Genomic DNA, 18124 nt, shown 5'->3' on the forward strand with positions numbered 1-18124 from the left:
TTGTGACAGACAGAATGCTGCCAGCAAAAGTGCTGAGTTTTGTTGACAAAACACATGTTGTGTATGGATGTTCTACCAGTTCTATCAACAAAACTGAGGTTTTGTTGGAAAAACTCGCTAGTGTAACCTTAGCCAATAACAACAGAGAGGAAGCCATGCTAGTCTATACACTATCAAAACAAAAAGCAGTCAAGTAACACTTTAAAGACGAGCAAAAAAGTTTATTAGGTGAGCTTTCATGGGACAGACCATAGCCAGACCAGAACAGACTCAATATTTAAGGCACAGAGAACCAAAAACAGTAAGCAAGGAGGACAAATCAGAAAAAGATAATCAAGGTGAGCAAATCTCCACTCTGGCTATGGTCTGTTCTACGAAAGCTCACCTAATAAACTCTTTTGCTCGTCTTTAAAGTGCTACTTGACTGCTTTTTGTTTTCATAGCCAATAAGTAATGCCTGAAAATTGCATTGTTCTGATTTATGGCCACAACACTGCAAAAGAAGCCTTCAGGTGAGCTGATAATAACTGCTTTGTTCACACACATTCTTTTTCAACCTTCAAAAGGGAGCTGAGTTGGCAGACTTGGAGTAATTATTTTGAGGGAAAAGCCTTCTTACCTTAAATTATCCTGTTGGCTGTATGAACACTTTCCAAAAACAAACAAACAAACAAAACCTGTGGACAAGCCCTTAGTGATAACTTACATAATCCTTACCATTTCTACAGAACTGTCCACCAGAAGTGGTCAAATCCCATTACAAATGAGGTTACAATCTTTTCCTTTTTCACAGATGGGGAAACTAAAATGCAGAGAAGTGACTTGGCCATGGTTAGCATTTCAGTGTGAGAGCCAGCAATAGTCACCCAAGGCTCCTGAGTTCAGTTCTTGGGCTCCCCCCCAGCTCCCCCCCAAGCTGCCAGTTTTACAGTTGTCGCAACAAGCCAAATTTGAAGACTGAAGTAAGGAAAATTCAAAGCTAGATTTATGGGTTTTAGGGAAGGTCAGATGACATGATCAGAGCGTTTTCTTCTAGCTTCAGAAAGTATGGAAAAAACAAAAACCATGACTTGGGAAAAGAAGTTGGTGAGTGCGAGAGCACTGGGTTTCAACCTCTTTCTCGTATGCACGTCTCTAAAGTACTTCACATGGAGATGGACCTCTGCTGCAAGTCTTAGCCATCATAGGTGTGGACTTTCAAAAGTGCAGGGTGTGCCCCGTCACACTCCCACCCACCTCTTCCTGTCCTGCTCCACGCTTGCAGATTTGGAATAAAGTGTTTATGTAAAAAAATGACTTTTATCAAGTCTCGAGACTTTTAGTTACACAAAATGGGTAGAGGCCTGGAATCATTTGAAAAAAGGAAATTAAGAAACAACTACATTAAGGCAGAGCAATTGGAAAAATGTAACAATGATTGCTGGGGGCAGCAACCACTGGAGAGGCGAGGGGCGAAGACAGGGTCTCAATTTCTCCCTCAATGTTCCTGCTAGTGAAGGAGATCTGTTGTGGCAAGCATAGTTTCCTGTGCATTTGGCGACTAGCGGGCCAGGGGCTATGCCTAATTGATATGATGGAGTCAAAACGTTAGTTTAATCTTCACAGAGCCCTGGACATTCAGTGGCAGATTTAAGGGTGACAGTTCTGAAACAAAAAAATCTCAAAAATCAAATGGAGAGAGAAATCTCTGAGCTGCAATTTATTTGCAAATTTGACTCCATTGCCCATGGATTAAACAGAGACTGGGTGTGGCTCGCAGTTTACAAAGGCAGTTTCTCTGCTCTGGGTGCTAATATCTCCCCATTAGACTCTGACAAAGGCTCACATCCCTGTCTGATCTGACTTGTTTTTTCCTCTTTTGATAAGTGCTGCTGATACTGAACCATTTCCACCTTGCTGAATAGACCTTGTCAGCTCTGGTCCTCCCTCTTACTGGGACCCCACTCTTTAAATACCCCTCTGAAACCAGCCCCCCCCACACTCATGCATCTGATGAAGCAGGTCTTTGCCCATGAAAGCTTATGCTCCAAAATATCCCTTAGTCTATAAGGTGCCACAAGACTTCTTGTTGTTCACAGAGCAGTTAAGGATGAAACTGCAATTAAAACCACAAAGGATATATAAGAGAGTTGGGTTCTCTCCTGTTGCTAGTCTTTTTCTGTTCTGTCAAAAGGAAGCACGAAGCATCTAACAACATTTTAAAAACCTTAACATATTTGGAATTGATATTTTTCCATCCCTCTTATTTCTTATGTTCTTCTCATCTAGATCTATTTTTATGCAATGAATGGTTCCTGATTTTGACAGAACAAACAGGTAATGCTGGAGAACAGATACATTTTTGTAGGAGGGAGGCATATTCCCCATCCACACTGAGGCTTATTATGCTGTTAGATGTATGTGCACCTAGTCACTAAGGTAGTAACAGTACAGGATCAGTGCTCTTTACAGAAGTCACAATAGCAATATTGATGTAGGAATCTGGACCAGAATTTTCAAATTTAGGCTCTAAATTATGGTGTCTTGATTTTCAGGCATGCTGAGCACCTGTGTAAAATTAAAGAACCAAACCTTTAAAAAATGTAAACTAATAGAACTTCTTTAGGCAATCACATTTTATCCTTTGTCAATTTCAGATATTTTACTTACATCTGAAGTTAGCCAGTCATATATCACTGTTCAGTTGGTCCGATATATTTGTGATACATAGTAATGCTCCCAATATTCAAAAGTTATTAACATACAGGTTACATCTACACTAGCAAGTTCACTCAAAAGATTTTTTGAAAAGGGAGCTCTTTCGAAAAAGCCCATGGAGTATCTACACACAAAAGTGTTCTTCTGAAAGTAAATTGAAAGAATGTGGTGCTCCTTTCAAAATCCTTCTTCCTTTCCCGTTTCTGGAAGAGCACCTCCTTTTGCAAGCTTATTTTGAAAGAAAATGTGTGTAGATTCTCTGCAGGGCTCTTATTTTGAATGAACAGTCTTCATTTTCAATCCCTGGCCTGTTCTTTTGAAAGAGTGGGGGCTGTATGGACGGTCTCTTTTGCAACAGCAGATCACTCTTTTGATCTGCTTTTTTGTGTGTGGATGCACTCTTTTGAAAGAAGCTATTTCGGAAGAGATCTTCCGGAAGAACTTCTTTCAAAAGATTTCTGTAGTGTACACATAGCCACAGGCTGTGGCCACACTACCCTCTCCTTTTGGAGGGTGCATGCTAAAGAGCCACTTCGGTAGATGCTAATAAGGCGCTGCCATGAATACGCAGCTTCTCATTAGCACAATGGTGGCTGTGTGTACTTCGAAAGTGCTGATTCTGAAATGACCCCCTCATTTAGAAAATCAATTCTTCCTATTTGGTTTTGGGAAGAAGGAGCTTTTGAAATCAGGCGAGTTGTTTCAAAAGGCCCCTGGCTATATGGGCAGCATGCATTTCGAAACCAGCACTTTCGAAGCATGCATGGCTGCCATTTTGCTAATGAGGTGCTGCATATTCATGAAAGTGCCTCATTAGCATCTGTTGAAGTGGCTCATTAGCCACAGCGATTACCAATGAACAGATAAAGATCAAACTACTAAGTCCTATATTCTACAAATCTTTACTTACCTGAATAATTTGGTAGAAGGGAACAACACGCTTGAGTAAGGATTACATCTCTAGATAGGTTTGGAAAATCTCCAAACAGTTACTGCCCCAAATGACTGAAGGGTAGTGAATATTGTACTCAGGAATAAAATGGTTCTTGTGAGAATTACAGACCACAAAGCCTTACCCTGTACCTGGCAGATTTGATGAGCACTTGCAAACTAAATAATAAAGCACTTGAAGATCATTATCTGATATCCTCTAGCCAACAGGATTTCTGCTAATGAAAATAATGTCTCAGTCTTCTCTTATAAGGTTTCATAAAAGTTGTAGATAAAGACAAACCACTTGACAATTTGTTTAGAGTTTGACAAGTTCCCTTAGGAAAAGACTGTCGGAGTAGCTAAGCAATCATGGGCTGGGAGGTGAAGTAGTTCATTGATCAAAAGCAGTCTAGAAGAACAAAAGTAGGATTGCAAGATCAATTTTCATCACGGCAAAAAGTAAATAGCCGTCTGACTCAAGGTTCTGTAGTAAGTCCTGTGTAGTCATATGTATATTTTAGAGAGTGTGTCTGTGCTATATTTGTTCAAGAACTCCTAACCCATAAGAGCACTGACCACAAAATCTGGCATGCAACTTCTTACCCTAACTTAAACCAAGGTCAAGGGTTGGTTGTGCCTGGGTAGTGAGAAGTGACCAAACACCAGTTTTCCAGAACATGGAAAGGGATGGGTCTCAAGAGCCAGGACAACATACTTCAGATTCACCACTGGGGGAAGCAAACACAGGCAACAGCAATTCTGCACAGTAACCACTGGGGGCAGCCTCAGCAGGAACACAGTGGCTACATGGAGACCTGACTCTCCACCCTGCTGGCCACTGGACAGACAAGTGTCCCTCTGCCAATCCTGCACCAACACTCATCAGGGACTCCCCGCGACCACAACAAGAGGCCAGGAACCCTTGTCCGGCCCATATCCTCTCCTCTCCCCCCGAACGCTGGGGCCAGGAACCCTGTCCCTCTTCCTCCAACCTCAAACTTGGCTAGGCAATATGCCTAGCCAGCCCTGGCCCCAGCCCCCTCCTCCCTCCCCAGGCTCACACTGGGACTGGGCCTAGCACTGTGGCTTTGCCCGGCTCAGCCCTGCTGCTCATCTGAGGGCTGGGCCCAGTGTTGGGGCCAGGCCACAACCTCTTTGCCCCCTGTCCCTGGAGTTTCAGCAGGGGCTGGGCCCAGCATCCTTGGCCTTGGGGTGGAGGCTAGTCAGGGAGCTGTGGTCCGACAGCCCCAAACACAGGCCATGCAGCCCATATAGCCTTCCCCCATCCCTCTCCCACCAAGGAGAGGCAGGGTGGGGCCAGGACCTGAGCAACACCAAGTACATCTTCTAGTTTAATATATTTATTAAAACCCTGGAAAAGATGAAATGGATAATAGGGTATCAATTATTTAGGTAAAATAAGGACCAGAGAGGACTGTAAAGAACTTCACAGAGACCTCAACAAGATATATGAATGGGTGATATGAAGGCAAATGGGGTTTGATGTTGACAAATGCAAAGTATACAAGTGCAGGTGACAATGTAAACTACTCTGGTATCTCAGAAGGTTCTAACTTAACTGTGGCAATGGAGGAAAGGATTCTGAGCATCCCTGTAGACATTTCAAGAAAGACTTCTGCCCAATGTGTAGCAGCAGTCAAAACTACAGATGATTTTAGACTGCATAAGGCATGGGGTGGAGAATGGCAGAGAAAGTATTTTAATCCTTTTAAATAAATCAGAGCTGCAGAGAAGACTGATGAGAATAACGTGTGAGGCAAGGGAAAACTCATGTGAGGAGCGATTGAAATGAATGGAATTATTTAAGTTAGAACCAAGACAAATGGGAGAGTACATGTTAGAAGTATATAAAATAATGAACAGTGCTTCAATTCTTCCTGTCTCCTAACATAAAAGGAAGGACACATTTAATGAAATTAAAAAGTAGCAAATTTAAGAACTGATACTAGGAAACATTTTTTTCATGCTGACACATAACTGGACTGAAACTCACTGCTCCTGGACATGATTGAGGCCAAGAATTTGGTAGGATTCAAAAATGGATTGGATTGGATTGGATGTTTATACAGATCAGAATCTCCTGAGTTATCATAAGAAATAGCAAAAATTCTGAGAGGGATTTTAATCTTCATGCTTCAAGGTTTAAGCCACTCTAATGACCAAAGCTCAAGATGAAAGCTAGTGGAGGGCAGATTTCCCACTTCTGAAGCATCTAGTTCTAGCACAATACTGGACTAAATGGACCTCATTTCTGATTTGATATTACAATTCCTAAATTCCTAAAACTGAATCCTAAGTAAGATGCAAAAGATACTATTTAATGCAGTTTGAGAATAAAAGGCCTGAAATTCTATTCTAAACAAACTCACCTACATACTTCAGTAATAGCATGTTTAAGGCCATGCAAGTTAATGGGACCACTCATAGGTGTAAAGTTAGGCACAGACATAACTGGTAGGATTGGGTCCAATACTTGTTCCTTCTTTTCAGTTACAAAATTATGCAATATAGGTGGGGATAGTGTTCAGTTTTTCTTTATGAATTTCTTCCTACTTTAATATTCACAGGATATGCAGTTTCCTGACATTCAAGGAGAAGATTTTCTAATTTTCCTTGCATTGTATGTTTAAGAATGTTTCCATATTTTAGCATAACACCTTATGGGGGCTCTAAATACATGAGACGGACAATTGTTTATCCAACATACTGGTGTAGAGAATATTTTCATACATTCATTATGCTGATTTTTGTGACACGTTTTTAAGACATTGCTTTTGGCTGAATTGGTGTGGTTCCACTGTGCCAGAGAAGAGATGAATATGGAAATCCAAGTTGTGGGTGTGAGCTCTTATGCACAGTTCTTGGCCTTGTGTGGTATGAAGCTTCTGAGCAGCATGCAGGAGAAAATATGGTGGGGTAAGGCATGTGTGTCCTTCCACCCTTCACCTCCACCCCTGCAGAGGTCATCTCAGTCACTGGGAGTCTAGTTACTATGCAAAACAGTGCTTTTTAGAAATCAAGTTAGGTGACTTGAATGAATTAAGACATTCGGAAACATCTAATTACATAGTTTAGCATCTTTACAATCACATTAGCTAGTTTGGAAATCCAAATTTTCTCCACAATTGTGCTATTTTTGGGGAGGGTGCAGGGGAGAAAATTTCTTCCTACTGTAACACTGTGCATTTCCTCAGTACATGGTCCAGTTCTACAGGATGACAGGTGTGTTTTCTTCCTCTTTCGATTGCTTAGAATATACATGATTTCAAGTGTAAGATTCACTCTGTTCTCAGTTAAATTAGCCATAAGTAGGACTTTCACAATAGTAAAATAATATTATATTTGCTGTATAAGTGTAATTCTCTTTGTCTGCCAGGTCAACTAGATGCATTGTTATACTCTGGTGCATCTTAAAGGATAACTTAGATGTTGCAGGAGAAGAGTAGAATGTCATTAATCATAGAATCATAGAACACTAGGACCGGAAGGGGCCTCGAGAGGCCATCGAGTCCAGTCCCCTGCCCCGACGGCAGGACCGACCACTATCTACACCATCCCTGATAGACATCTATCTAATCTGTTCTTAAATATCTCCAGTGAGGGAGATTCCACAACCTCCCTTGGCAACTTATTCCAGTACTTTACCACCCTGACAGTTAGGAACTTTTTCCTAATGTCCAACCTAAACTTCCCTTGCTGCAGCTTAAGTCCATTGCCTCTTGTTCTCTCCTCAGAGGCCAAGAAGAACAAGTTTTCTCCCTCCTCCTTATGATACCCTTTAAGATATCTGAAAACCGCTATCATGTCCCACCTCAATCTTCTCTTTTCCAAGCTAAACAAGCCCAATTCTTTCAGCCTTTCTTCATAAGTCATGTTCTCCAGACCTTTTAACATTCTAGTTGCTCTTCTCTGAACCTTCTTTAATTTCTCCACATTTTTCTTGAATTGGGGTGCCCAGAACTGGACACAATATTCCAGCTGAGGCCTAACCAGCGCAGAGTAGAGCGGAAGAATGATTTCTCGTGTCTTGTTCACAACACACCTGCTAATGCATCCCAGAATTATGTTTGCTTTTTTTGCAACAGCATCACACTGTTGACTCATATTTAACTTGTGATCTACTAGAACCCCTAGATCACTTTCTGCTGTACTCCTTCCTAGACAGTCTTTTCCCATTCTGTATGTGTGAAACAGATTATTCCTTCCTAAGTGCAGCACCTTACATTTATCTTTATTAAACTTCATCCTGTTTACTTCAGCCCATTTCTCCAATTTATCTAGATCATTCTGAATTATGACCCTATCCTCCAAGGTAGCTGCAACCCCTCCCAGCTTGGTATCATCTGCAAACTTAATAAGCGTACTTTCTATGCCAATATCCAAATCATTAATGAAGATATTGAACAGAACTGGTCCCAAAACAGACCCCTGCGGAACCCCACTTGTTATGCTTTTCCAGCAGGATTGAGCACCATTAACAACTACTCTCTGGGTACGATTAGCCAGCCAGTTATGCACCCACCTTATTGCAGCCCCATTTAAGTTGGACTTGCCTAGTTTGTCGATAAGAATATTATGCGAGACCGTATCAAATGCTTTACTAAAGTCTAGGTATACCACATCCACTGCTTCTCCCTTACCTACGAGTCTCGTTATCGTGTCAAAAAAAGCTATCAGGTTGGTTTGAAATGATTTGTTTTTTACAAAACCATGCTGGCTGTTCCCTATCACTTTACTACCTTCTAAGTGCTTGCAGATGACTTCCTTAACTACCTTCTCCATTACCTTTCCTGGCACAGAAGTTAAGCTGACTGGCCTGTAATTTCCTGGGTTGTTCTTGTTCCCCTTTTTGTAGATTGGCACTATATTTGCCCTCTTCCAGTCTTCTGCAATCTCTCCTGTCTCCCATGACTTTCCAAAAATGAGAGCTAACGGCTCAGCTACCTCTTCTATCAGCTCCTTGAGGATTCTAGGATGCATTTCATCAGGCCCTGGTGACTTGCAGACATCTAATTTTTCCAAATGGTTTTTAACTTGTTCTTTTTTTATTTCAAAAACTAACTCTACCCCTTTTCCACCAGCATTCTCTATGTCAGGCATAATAACAGATACATACTTGGTTCATGCAAGTTTTGACTAGTTTGTGTCAAAACTGAACAAGCTTGCTACCGTAATAGTAACAACAGAGTTCTAACACAACACACATAATCAACTTCTGTTATGCAATGGGAAGAAGCAGACATTTCTAGGGATACTGGATTCTTTTTTCAAGCAAACAACTACGAAAACTTTAGAAACAATTATCCACAGCTATGTTCATGGCAACCTCAAACAATAATTATTTAATCTGCAGTTAAAGAGACATTGTCAACCTAGATCATATTTTGAAAATTTTGTGACTATTCTTAAAACAATTATCATCAAAGCTTATTATAACGGAAAGTGAAAGTATTTTGCTCTGCCCTTCTGATGTATTTCATTTTTTTTGCTTTTGACAAGCATCAGTTTTACTCTTATCCCATACAAATCCCAATCCTGCAACTAATTAAGCAATTGAATAACTTTTTCTATGAATAATCCCATGAAAGTCCCCCACCGTGCTTCTTCTACACCCTTGCTCCACCTGACCTCTTCCACCAACTGAGGCAGCCAAGGAGAATAGTGGGTTTGGGGGTCCAGCACAATCAAGAGGGGTCCTGCCCACTGGCATAACTAGGAAAGGAAGAGTGGACCCAGATTTAAGGTGGCTGGGCAATGATGGGAGGCAGTGTAGAGGGATGGAGGATCCTGGGAAGAGGCAGGAAGAATCAGGTGTGCAGGAAGAATCCAGTGCCATAGAGAGGGGAGGGGAGGGGAGAGGAGGAGAGGGAAGGGGAGGAATAAGGTGCTCTGGAGGGTGGCAGGAAGTGGAGGGTATACAAGAGTGATCTGGGGCCCTGGCTAGAGGGGGCAGCAGCAATGAGGGACCTGCTTCCCTTCAACCTCCCTCTTAGTGCTCAGCAGGCATCCAGGGCATACAGGTTGCAGGGCACACCCATGGGGCACAGAGGGACCCTGCCACTGTTCCCTGTAAGCTGAGCACTTGGGCAGCTGCCCAGGACAGATTCAGGTGCCGCCCAGCTGATCAGCAGAGTGCCCACAGCTGCTCATAACTGGCAGCATGTGTTTCTATTGGTGGTGCACCTCTGCACACGCCTCGATACATGTAACAAAATTTGTTCTGTCTGAGAATGGAAAAAACGAGAGGGAACGCTGGACCCCACCAGAGCTTGCGCTCCACCCATCCCTCCCCACTTCAGAGTCTGCCGTCCCTGCCGCAGCTCTCTCTTGCAGATGTGCTGCGGTGTGCTTCCCCAGTTTAACCTGAGTGCTAACCCTGCCTAGATCTTCACCTTTGAGGGGCATCGCCCCGGCAAGAGAGGGCAGGAGCAATGGGAGAGAAGAGCAAGAGAGATCTGGTGTCTGGAGGAGGGGCAGGAAGTAGAGGGGGCACAGAAGGGATCCAGGGACCTGGCATGAGGGAGCAGGAGGAATGGGGGAACTGCTTCCCCCCATCCCTCTCATTGCTCAGCAGGCAGCCCTGCTTCATCACTCTCCTGCTGGCACTTCTGCCCCGGTTTCCGACCCTAGCACTAGCCTTGCCCAGACCTGCTCCTATGAGACGCATTCCCTGGGGCTGGCGCAGCGGCTGCAGACCAGGGCAGCAGCACATGGCATGCCAGCAGGAGAGCCATGCGGCCAGACTGATGGACAGCCAGCTAGAGTCAAGAGTCCCAGCCAGTGTGTTCAGGGGGCTCCAGCCCTGATTTGGGTGGGCCTGGATGACAAGTGGCTGGGCCATGGCCCACTCACGTCTGCCCCTTGTCTGGCTGCTCCTTGCATTCACCAGCAGCAGTAGGGGAAGTGGAGAAAGGCAGCCCCAGCTTGCATTGCTCTCTCATCTGCGACATTCTGATTTCTGCCAGGGAATGTGGGGCTGCTCCTGCCCTCCGCCCAAGTGATGTGGCCAGAAAGCAGTGTGAGTTGGGGCTGCCTTACTGTGCTTTCCCCACCTCTGCAGGTGGACCCCCTACTAGTTCCACACTGGCTGCTGGCTCGCCCCTCCTGCCCAAGGTGTTTGGGGTGCACATGACCCCTCCTGTCCCATGCATCACCCCATCTGGCCTTATTGTTTTTGCTTACAGCATGTGTCAACATGATTTTCTGAAGCTTCTTTTTTCTGTATTATTAGACAATATTTGCCTGCAGTTGAGTCACACAGTTCTTCTTTGTCAAATCAAGGTAGCACTTCGACCCGTTTGTCATTACTTATCTTAGATCAGCAGTTGCATGAAGAGTAGCTGGCTAAAGCAGAAACTGGGCAAGACTGAGGTGGTGCTGTTAGGAAGAAGGGTTGTGAGCATTGTATCTTGGACTTGTGAACTCAGAATAGTACTTAACAATATAGAGGGTCTCTGAATGGGTGTGGTCTCTGAATGAAATCAAGTATGGAGACAGCAGCTGAGGGAAATGATGGGAGAAAAATTGCTATGGACAAATGGTAGTGAAGGGTAAGAAAATAAGTGATGGAGCAGTTTTGTTATATTACTTCCTCTCCTTCTGTGTTAAGCTTGTCTATGTAGGTTGTAAGCTTTTCAGGACAGGGACTGTCCAGGTCTACACTAGACAATGTTGATTGTAGATATGCAATTCCAGCTATGGCAACTGTGTGGCTGGAATCAACTTATCTACAATCAACTTACCTGGCTGTCCTCACTGATGGACGTTGATGGGAGATTGAGGAGTACAGGGGCCTACTGTCAGCCTCTGATAGTTTGATTTCATACATCCTCCCTACGCATGCAAAATTAAACCCCAGTTCATCCGGGTAATAGAGACATACCCTTACTCTGTGTTTTCATGTCTACTCTATGTAGCCCAGTCTTGGTTGGTCCTTAGGAGCTACAGTAATAAACATGATAATGATGCATTAAGGTGCCCATAAGAGAAGAGGGAGTTCCAGTAGGGAAAAGGCTCAAGGACTGCATAGAAAGAGAGAGAGGGAGAAAGCTGAAGAAGCCTCCTTGTTTTGATACAAAAATGATCTGTGTGTGTGCAGTATTATAGTTGTTACATAGAAGTTAGGCAAGCAAAGTTAAAGTTAACACTAGTTATCCAGTGACCACCAAGAAAGGGGGAAGCGCTGTTAATTTATCCACATTACACCTAATGTGAAAGCACCTTAACTTTTGTGTTTCTTAACATTTAAATATGCAGTTTTCTTGCTGAACCATCTGTAGCTAATGCAGCTGTTAACTTTGCAATGCCAGGTAGAAAAGGAGCCCAGATATAAGTGTTTCAGATGCTGCTGCTGGTATATATCCTACATCCACAAAGAAAGACCACCACCTCTTGCACACCATCAAGTATAGAAATTTGGAAAAGGATCATATAATAGTTTAGGAGATAAACATAATGTGATACACATTTGCAAAGTGCTATCTAGGTTACTACACTGCTTTCTATGTGCAGATCACAGCAGAACAGTCCCAAAGTGAAGAAAAGAGTTACAAAACAAATTCAACAATGCAAATGATCTTATTCTTCCCCCCACCCCCAGTCACTCTCCATTTGGATGATTTGTATAAAACACATTTCTTCCTATTTATTCGTTCATTTCAGACTTTCTCAGCTCATTTTTTGGCTTGCTCACTCTAAGAAAATTGTCCCCCTGAGAGCCACATTGCACAGTTGTGAATGTTTGCATTTCCTCAACTCATGTCCATTTCCTTGAATTTCCCACTCCAAATACAAATGCTTGAACCATAAAGCCCCAGACATCTTAGAAATTGTCCATACTTGAATTCCCCCCGCTCCTTTTTTTCTTTCTGGCAAAACAAAAGACATCCCCAACGACATGAAGTCCTTAAATGGAAATGCTTCACGCTTAATGGCTGAGCTGTCATCCTCTTAAGATCTTTTTTATCTTTCCTCAGTTACCCTGAGCAGCTAACATTGCACTTCACATTCAACCCTATCAGAAACCAGCAGAAAAACCGAGTCTGTTCTGGTATGGCTATGATTTGAAGAAGTGGGTCTCTCCCACCAAAGCTCATCACCTAATAAATTATTTTGTTAGTCTTTAAAGTGCTACTGGACTGCTGATTTTTTGTTTTTTTTTTCAGCAGAAAAAGAAGTTCTCACTCTTAAAAGTTGTTTCCACACGCCCCACCCTTCCCCCAGCAGCTTCTACTTGTATTGTCCTCCTCTCCCATTCCTCCAGCTTTTTGAGGGTGGGGGAGAAAAGGAAGGAAGGAAACATGTCTTAGAACCTCTCTCCCGAGCATTGTCTTAAACAAGGGCCCTGTGAGCGGGCAGAGCTTTGTAGGGATGAGGGCTGCAGAGATTGGCAGGTCTGATCCGAGACGATGGAAACAGGAAGAGGTCGCTCACCTGTCAGAATCCCGCATGGGACTGCCACACCTCGGCTTCTGCTGCGGAGGGGCTGCGTGTCCATGGCTGCAGTGGCAGGGCTAGCCCGTGAAGGAGGACAGCAGATCCCCTGCGCTGGCTGGGTCGTTCACACGGTGCCTGTTAGAGAGACGAGCTCACAGCGCTGGAGCTGCCTCTGGTCCCCTCTGCATCTGCAGCAGCCGTGCGAGGCATTTCCTGTTTGCTGAGTTCTTTTCACATCAAGAGAAGCGTGCCCCCGCCACGCACCCTCCTTCCCAAGCCCTAATGGCCCCCGAGCCTTTGAAACCCCCCGCGCGGCAAGAGCCAGGAGCCGAGAGACATGTACAAATAAAGCCCGATCTCACCGATCTCAGGGTTTAGGCAGAGGTCTCCAGGGAGCACAGCGAGCCTTAAAGAGACACGGGCACTTTTAGAGTTCATGGGTGTCTCCTGCCGGCCAGCCCTCACTCAGGACAGGCGTGGGAGAGGGGGGCAGAACTGCATGCCTGGCTCAGGATTGCAACCGGTGTGTCATTGTAGTGTGCCCCTTCCTCCCTCCCAGCACGTGAAACGAATTGAAGTGATGTGTGTTTAATCCAGTTTACAAGACCCTTCCAGGCTGAGAGCAGCCTTTGTTGGGCCAGTTTTATTTCACTTACATCATGCTTTAAAAATGTGTATGTGCTGTACCACAGTCCTAAAGTTGCCTAAGTTGTAGGAGAACACCAGGGAAATTTCCCCTCCCCCACTGAACTACATGTTGCTGGGACCTACGTTTTCAATGACTTCTCAGATCCAGGATGCATTTCCTCCATGCATGGGTCTGTGGTTGCATGTGTTTTGCTTTATCGTTAGAGGACAAGACAAAAATTACCTCTGCCCACAACTTCCGAACACTTTTGTGGTTCCTTCCATTCTCTCTCAGATATTTCACACATTAATCACTGAATAAGCCATAGGAATAATGCTGAGCTAACTTCAGAGTGAGTAGTGTTTGTCCTCAGGATCTTTTAAACTCACTGCAAATGTGCCTGGCAATATTTATTCTTTTCTAATGTTTCAGAGATATATCCAGTTTGTGTTATATTCCCTTCAAAAATTACTCAAAGTTTCATCTCAAGTATACTACCCAGTTATTGTATTACCTTTTGCAAAATAAAATTGAAATTGTGTGTTGCTGCACTATTGCAAGAAAAGAGTTCAAAACGCTATTCCAAGTACTCAGTGACTGTACATTTTTACTGAATTCTTTGCTTTTTGAGCTGGAGTCAGGATTTCAGTGACTAATCAGAAGTTCTTGGAATTTTCTATTGTTCCTGTAAAATATGACCAGTAATGATCACTAGCTACAGCTAAAATGTTTTTCTATTTTGGCCTTAGATGTTAAGAGAACAACTGAATATACTTCCTATAAGCAAAATATATGGATATACAGATTTTCTGAAGATTGAACTTGTTTGGGGCTAAATTTATCAATGCAGGTCTGATCCTGTGAAAATTTGTGCACGTTTACCTCTGCACATGAGCAGTCCTGTTTACTTCAGTGGGACTACTCACAGTTCATAAAGCTCAGCAGTAGATGTTTTTTCAGGATCAGAATCTTAGATAATGTTGTCACTGTAAGAAACCTAATTATAACTTCTTCTGCAAGTACAAGGATTATGCATAAAATTAAACAAGTCAAGTCTAATCTCAAGCAAGTAAGTGAGTATATGCAAAAAAGTTAGGAAAATTTTAAATTCTCCTAATAAAGTCTTAAATATTTTTGATTATACCATATCAGTTAGAATGAAAAGATTAGCTCTGAGTGTTTTGTGCAAAACAAATATTTTCTTTTTAAAAATCTTTTTTTTATTGCTTTCTTATCTTTACATACAAAGTAACTTTGGGGAACCATCTCTCCCTTTTACAAAATATCAGAAGATTTCTTTCCATTTCTTTGTGTTTCAGGCACAAGCAGAAAGGGATGAATGTATTTTGTACCATGCCATCAAACTTCAATTTGTTCTTTTTACTCTCTTAATAAGAATAAGTTTTCTTTATTATTTATGTGGTAGGATTTTCACATGCAATAGACCAAAGGGATTACATCTGGTGCTTCAATTCATTTGTTTGTTGAGTCCTTTTCCCCCCATTGTTTTCTGTACTACTCTATTGCTACTGAGTCATCTACTTTTGCGTAGTGAGCGCACTACACTGAATACCCCAGTCACTGTTGTCTGTTGCTCATGGCACTCTGTTTTAATTCTCTGGAGTACTATAGCCCTGCTTTTAACTAAGGTTTTGGGGTTTTTTTTTATAACACAGATATTGTACGAGACCCAACCAAGAATCAAATGTCCCTTTTTGGAACATATTAACTGATATAACAATAGCAATCTAAAGATCAGCTATTTGCTGTGTAGCTGCGTTGGTCCTGGGATATAAGGGAGACAAGGAAAGTAAGGTGATATCTTTTAATAGGCCAATTTGTGTTAGTGGAAGGTAGAAGCTTTTGATGTTGGTCCAGTAAAAGATATCACCACACTTACTTTGTCTAAATGGAAGATCATGAACAGTTGTATTTGGATACACATTCATGGAATTAGATGAAAGCTATGTTGATTTAGTGATGCAAGTGCTACAGCTTCTGTACACCACAAAGCCTAATCCTGCATCAGTAAAATCAATGGAGCTTTGCCATTGACTTAGATGGAAGTAGGACTGAGGATTTGATGACAGAACTTGAGAAAAATCATGTTTACTAATCTGTATTTTAAGGATGGTATCCCTAAAAATATCCATGTAATACAGGCTAATGCAAGCCTTATGGGTTCATTTATGGGATTGCTGCATACAATCTAGACAAAGTTATATGAATTGAGGACAGAAATATGAGCTAGTGAGTTATTTTTTATTTATGTTTAAAATCTGCATTCTAGTTGTATAGCCATTTTGCATCATTTTAGCCATTAAAGTCTTTCTTGTAAATAGCTACCTAAGTATGCTTTAAAACAAAATCTAGTTATTCCTCAGGCATTTTCCAATCTTTCATAAAGTATTTAGATAACTGAGAACTGCTCTTTGTATTTTAAGCGTTTGAAGAAACATTATGTAATTCATAACAATAATTTATCAAAATTAGTAATAAGACAGTAGGTGTGACTGGCCTCTGCAGGGTTGTTGCATTCTGGTGTGATTTTGTTGGTACTTTGCACCCACAGTAGTGCTCTCTGGTTCTTTAAAGCTATTTGGATGCAGAAAAAGGTGAGTGTGAGGGTACAATAATCCCATTTTAAAATGTACTTTTTCTCCTTCTTTCTGTCCCAAAATATTCAAAAGCAGTAGTCCACACTGTAATGCTGGCAGATCAGGTGCCAGCTCATGCCAGGCCCCTGGGCCTCAATGTACACTGACTGGATACACAGCTGGAAAACACTCTGGCTCACCAGTGTGTTCATATTGTTAAAATAGATATTAGAGTGCTAAAAATGTGTTTAGCTTTTAAAATTTATGAGATGCTTTTAAGTTACTGCCCCTATTAATTTTATTTATAACACCCTTAGCCCATATTGTAAGGTACTACTTAAGCGTTTGCTCTAAACCTGTAAACCACCACAATTACGAGAGAAGCATTACCAAGTTCTGCACCACAAGAGGGGTTATTTCCTCTCCAACCAAAAGAAGGTGGTAGTGTGATGTTAAGGTTTAAGTTTTTTTTTTCCCCATCATGTGCATCCTCAGAAAAAGTTGAAACTCCTACAGTAACATGAACTTCTCCATATTGCATGTATATTAAAAACAAAAAATATTACTTCACTATAGGAGCCATAGCTTGTGCATTTATTAATTTATAAGAAGTGTAACCCACTAGGGCTAAAGTATGGCTTTGCCACAAACCTTCAGTGAAGAGGAGGGTATTGTTACTCCTTAACAGGGATTTGAGGCAGCTCCTCTCCACTGACTTTAATGGAGCAATGGCAGTTTATACCAGCTGAAAACCTACCCCATGGAGACACAGTTTATTTCCAATTGCATTCCTTATCTGGGGGAGGAGAAGGATGAATCTTCTCTTACCCCACATATGGTGCAGTTTATTACGATATTTTTGCTGGCTCCAGCACTTAGGGAGAGAGGCCTTGTCTCTACCCATTCTCTCGTCACCTTACTTACCACCCTACACTAGTGTCTGCAATCAGAACTTCATTAACAGAGCTGTCTATGTAGGACCTAGAATAGGATGCAGTTCAATGTTCCATAGTTTTGTCAGTTCTGAATAGCTAACAGAAGTAAATCTGAAACTTTGTAAAGGATGTAGCTCTTACTGAATGCATGGGAGAGGAGAAATGATGATTGAGATGGGGCCTTTTTCATAGTTTCATGGTGGCATATTCTAAAAAGAGCTGGAGTGGCTCATGATCATGAATGCCAATCTCAGGGCAGACAGCTAAAAACAGACAGAAACTCCAAATTTGTTGTATGTTCTATAATTAGATGTCACCAACCCAGTAACAAATGATAACTCCTCAAGCACTACACGATGGAGTCAGAGAGAGCCTCTTGGGCATTCTAGGCTATCCTCCCTCATAGGTAAGTTGGATTGCGTGGTAGCTGGTCACTTTACACCAAGGCTACGTCTATACTAGCACACTATGTCAAAGTAGTCTATTTCGAAGTAAGGACATCGAAATAGGCTACTTCGACATGTATTGTCTACACGTCCTCCAGGGCTGGTGCCGTCAACGTTCCACATCGAACTAGCGACGGGGAATATCGAAAGGAGCTGCCCCGGAAGGAAATGTGGAGTGTCCACACACACAAGTGCTCCCCATCAAAATAAGGGGCCAGCAAAGCCCCTAGCCACTCCCTTAAAGGGCCCCTCCCAGACACACTTGCCCTGCATAGCACGAGATCCACAGAGTCAACAACCAGTTGTAGATCCTGTGCACGCAGCACGGACCCCCAGCTGCAGCAGCAGCAGCCGGAAGCCCTGGGCTAAGGGCTGCTGCACGCAGTGACCATAGAGCCCTGCAGGGGTTGGACAGAGCGTCTCTCAACCCCT

The 18124-nt window shown here is 42.7% G+C and overlaps 1 protein-coding gene across 1 annotated transcript in view; it reads right to left on the reverse strand.

Moving 5' to 3' along the window:
• Positions 1-13404, reverse strand: part of ITGA1 (integrin subunit alpha 1) — a 115437-nt gene extending 102033 nt beyond the window's left edge. Inside the window, exon 1 of the mRNA XM_074995585.1 lies at positions 13084-13404. Coding sequence (XP_074851686.1) covers positions 13084-13147 — 64 coding nt within the window. The 5' untranslated portion in view covers positions 13148-13404. The remainder of the gene's footprint in view (positions 1-13083) is intronic.
• Positions 13405-18124: the final 4720 nt, after the last annotated feature.

Source organism: Carettochelys insculpta, chromosome 5 (assembly GCF_033958435.1).
Source record: "Carettochelys insculpta isolate YL-2023 chromosome 5, ASM3395843v1, whole genome shotgun sequence".
NCBI lineage: Eukaryota > Metazoa > Chordata > Testudines > Carettochelyidae > Carettochelys > Carettochelys insculpta.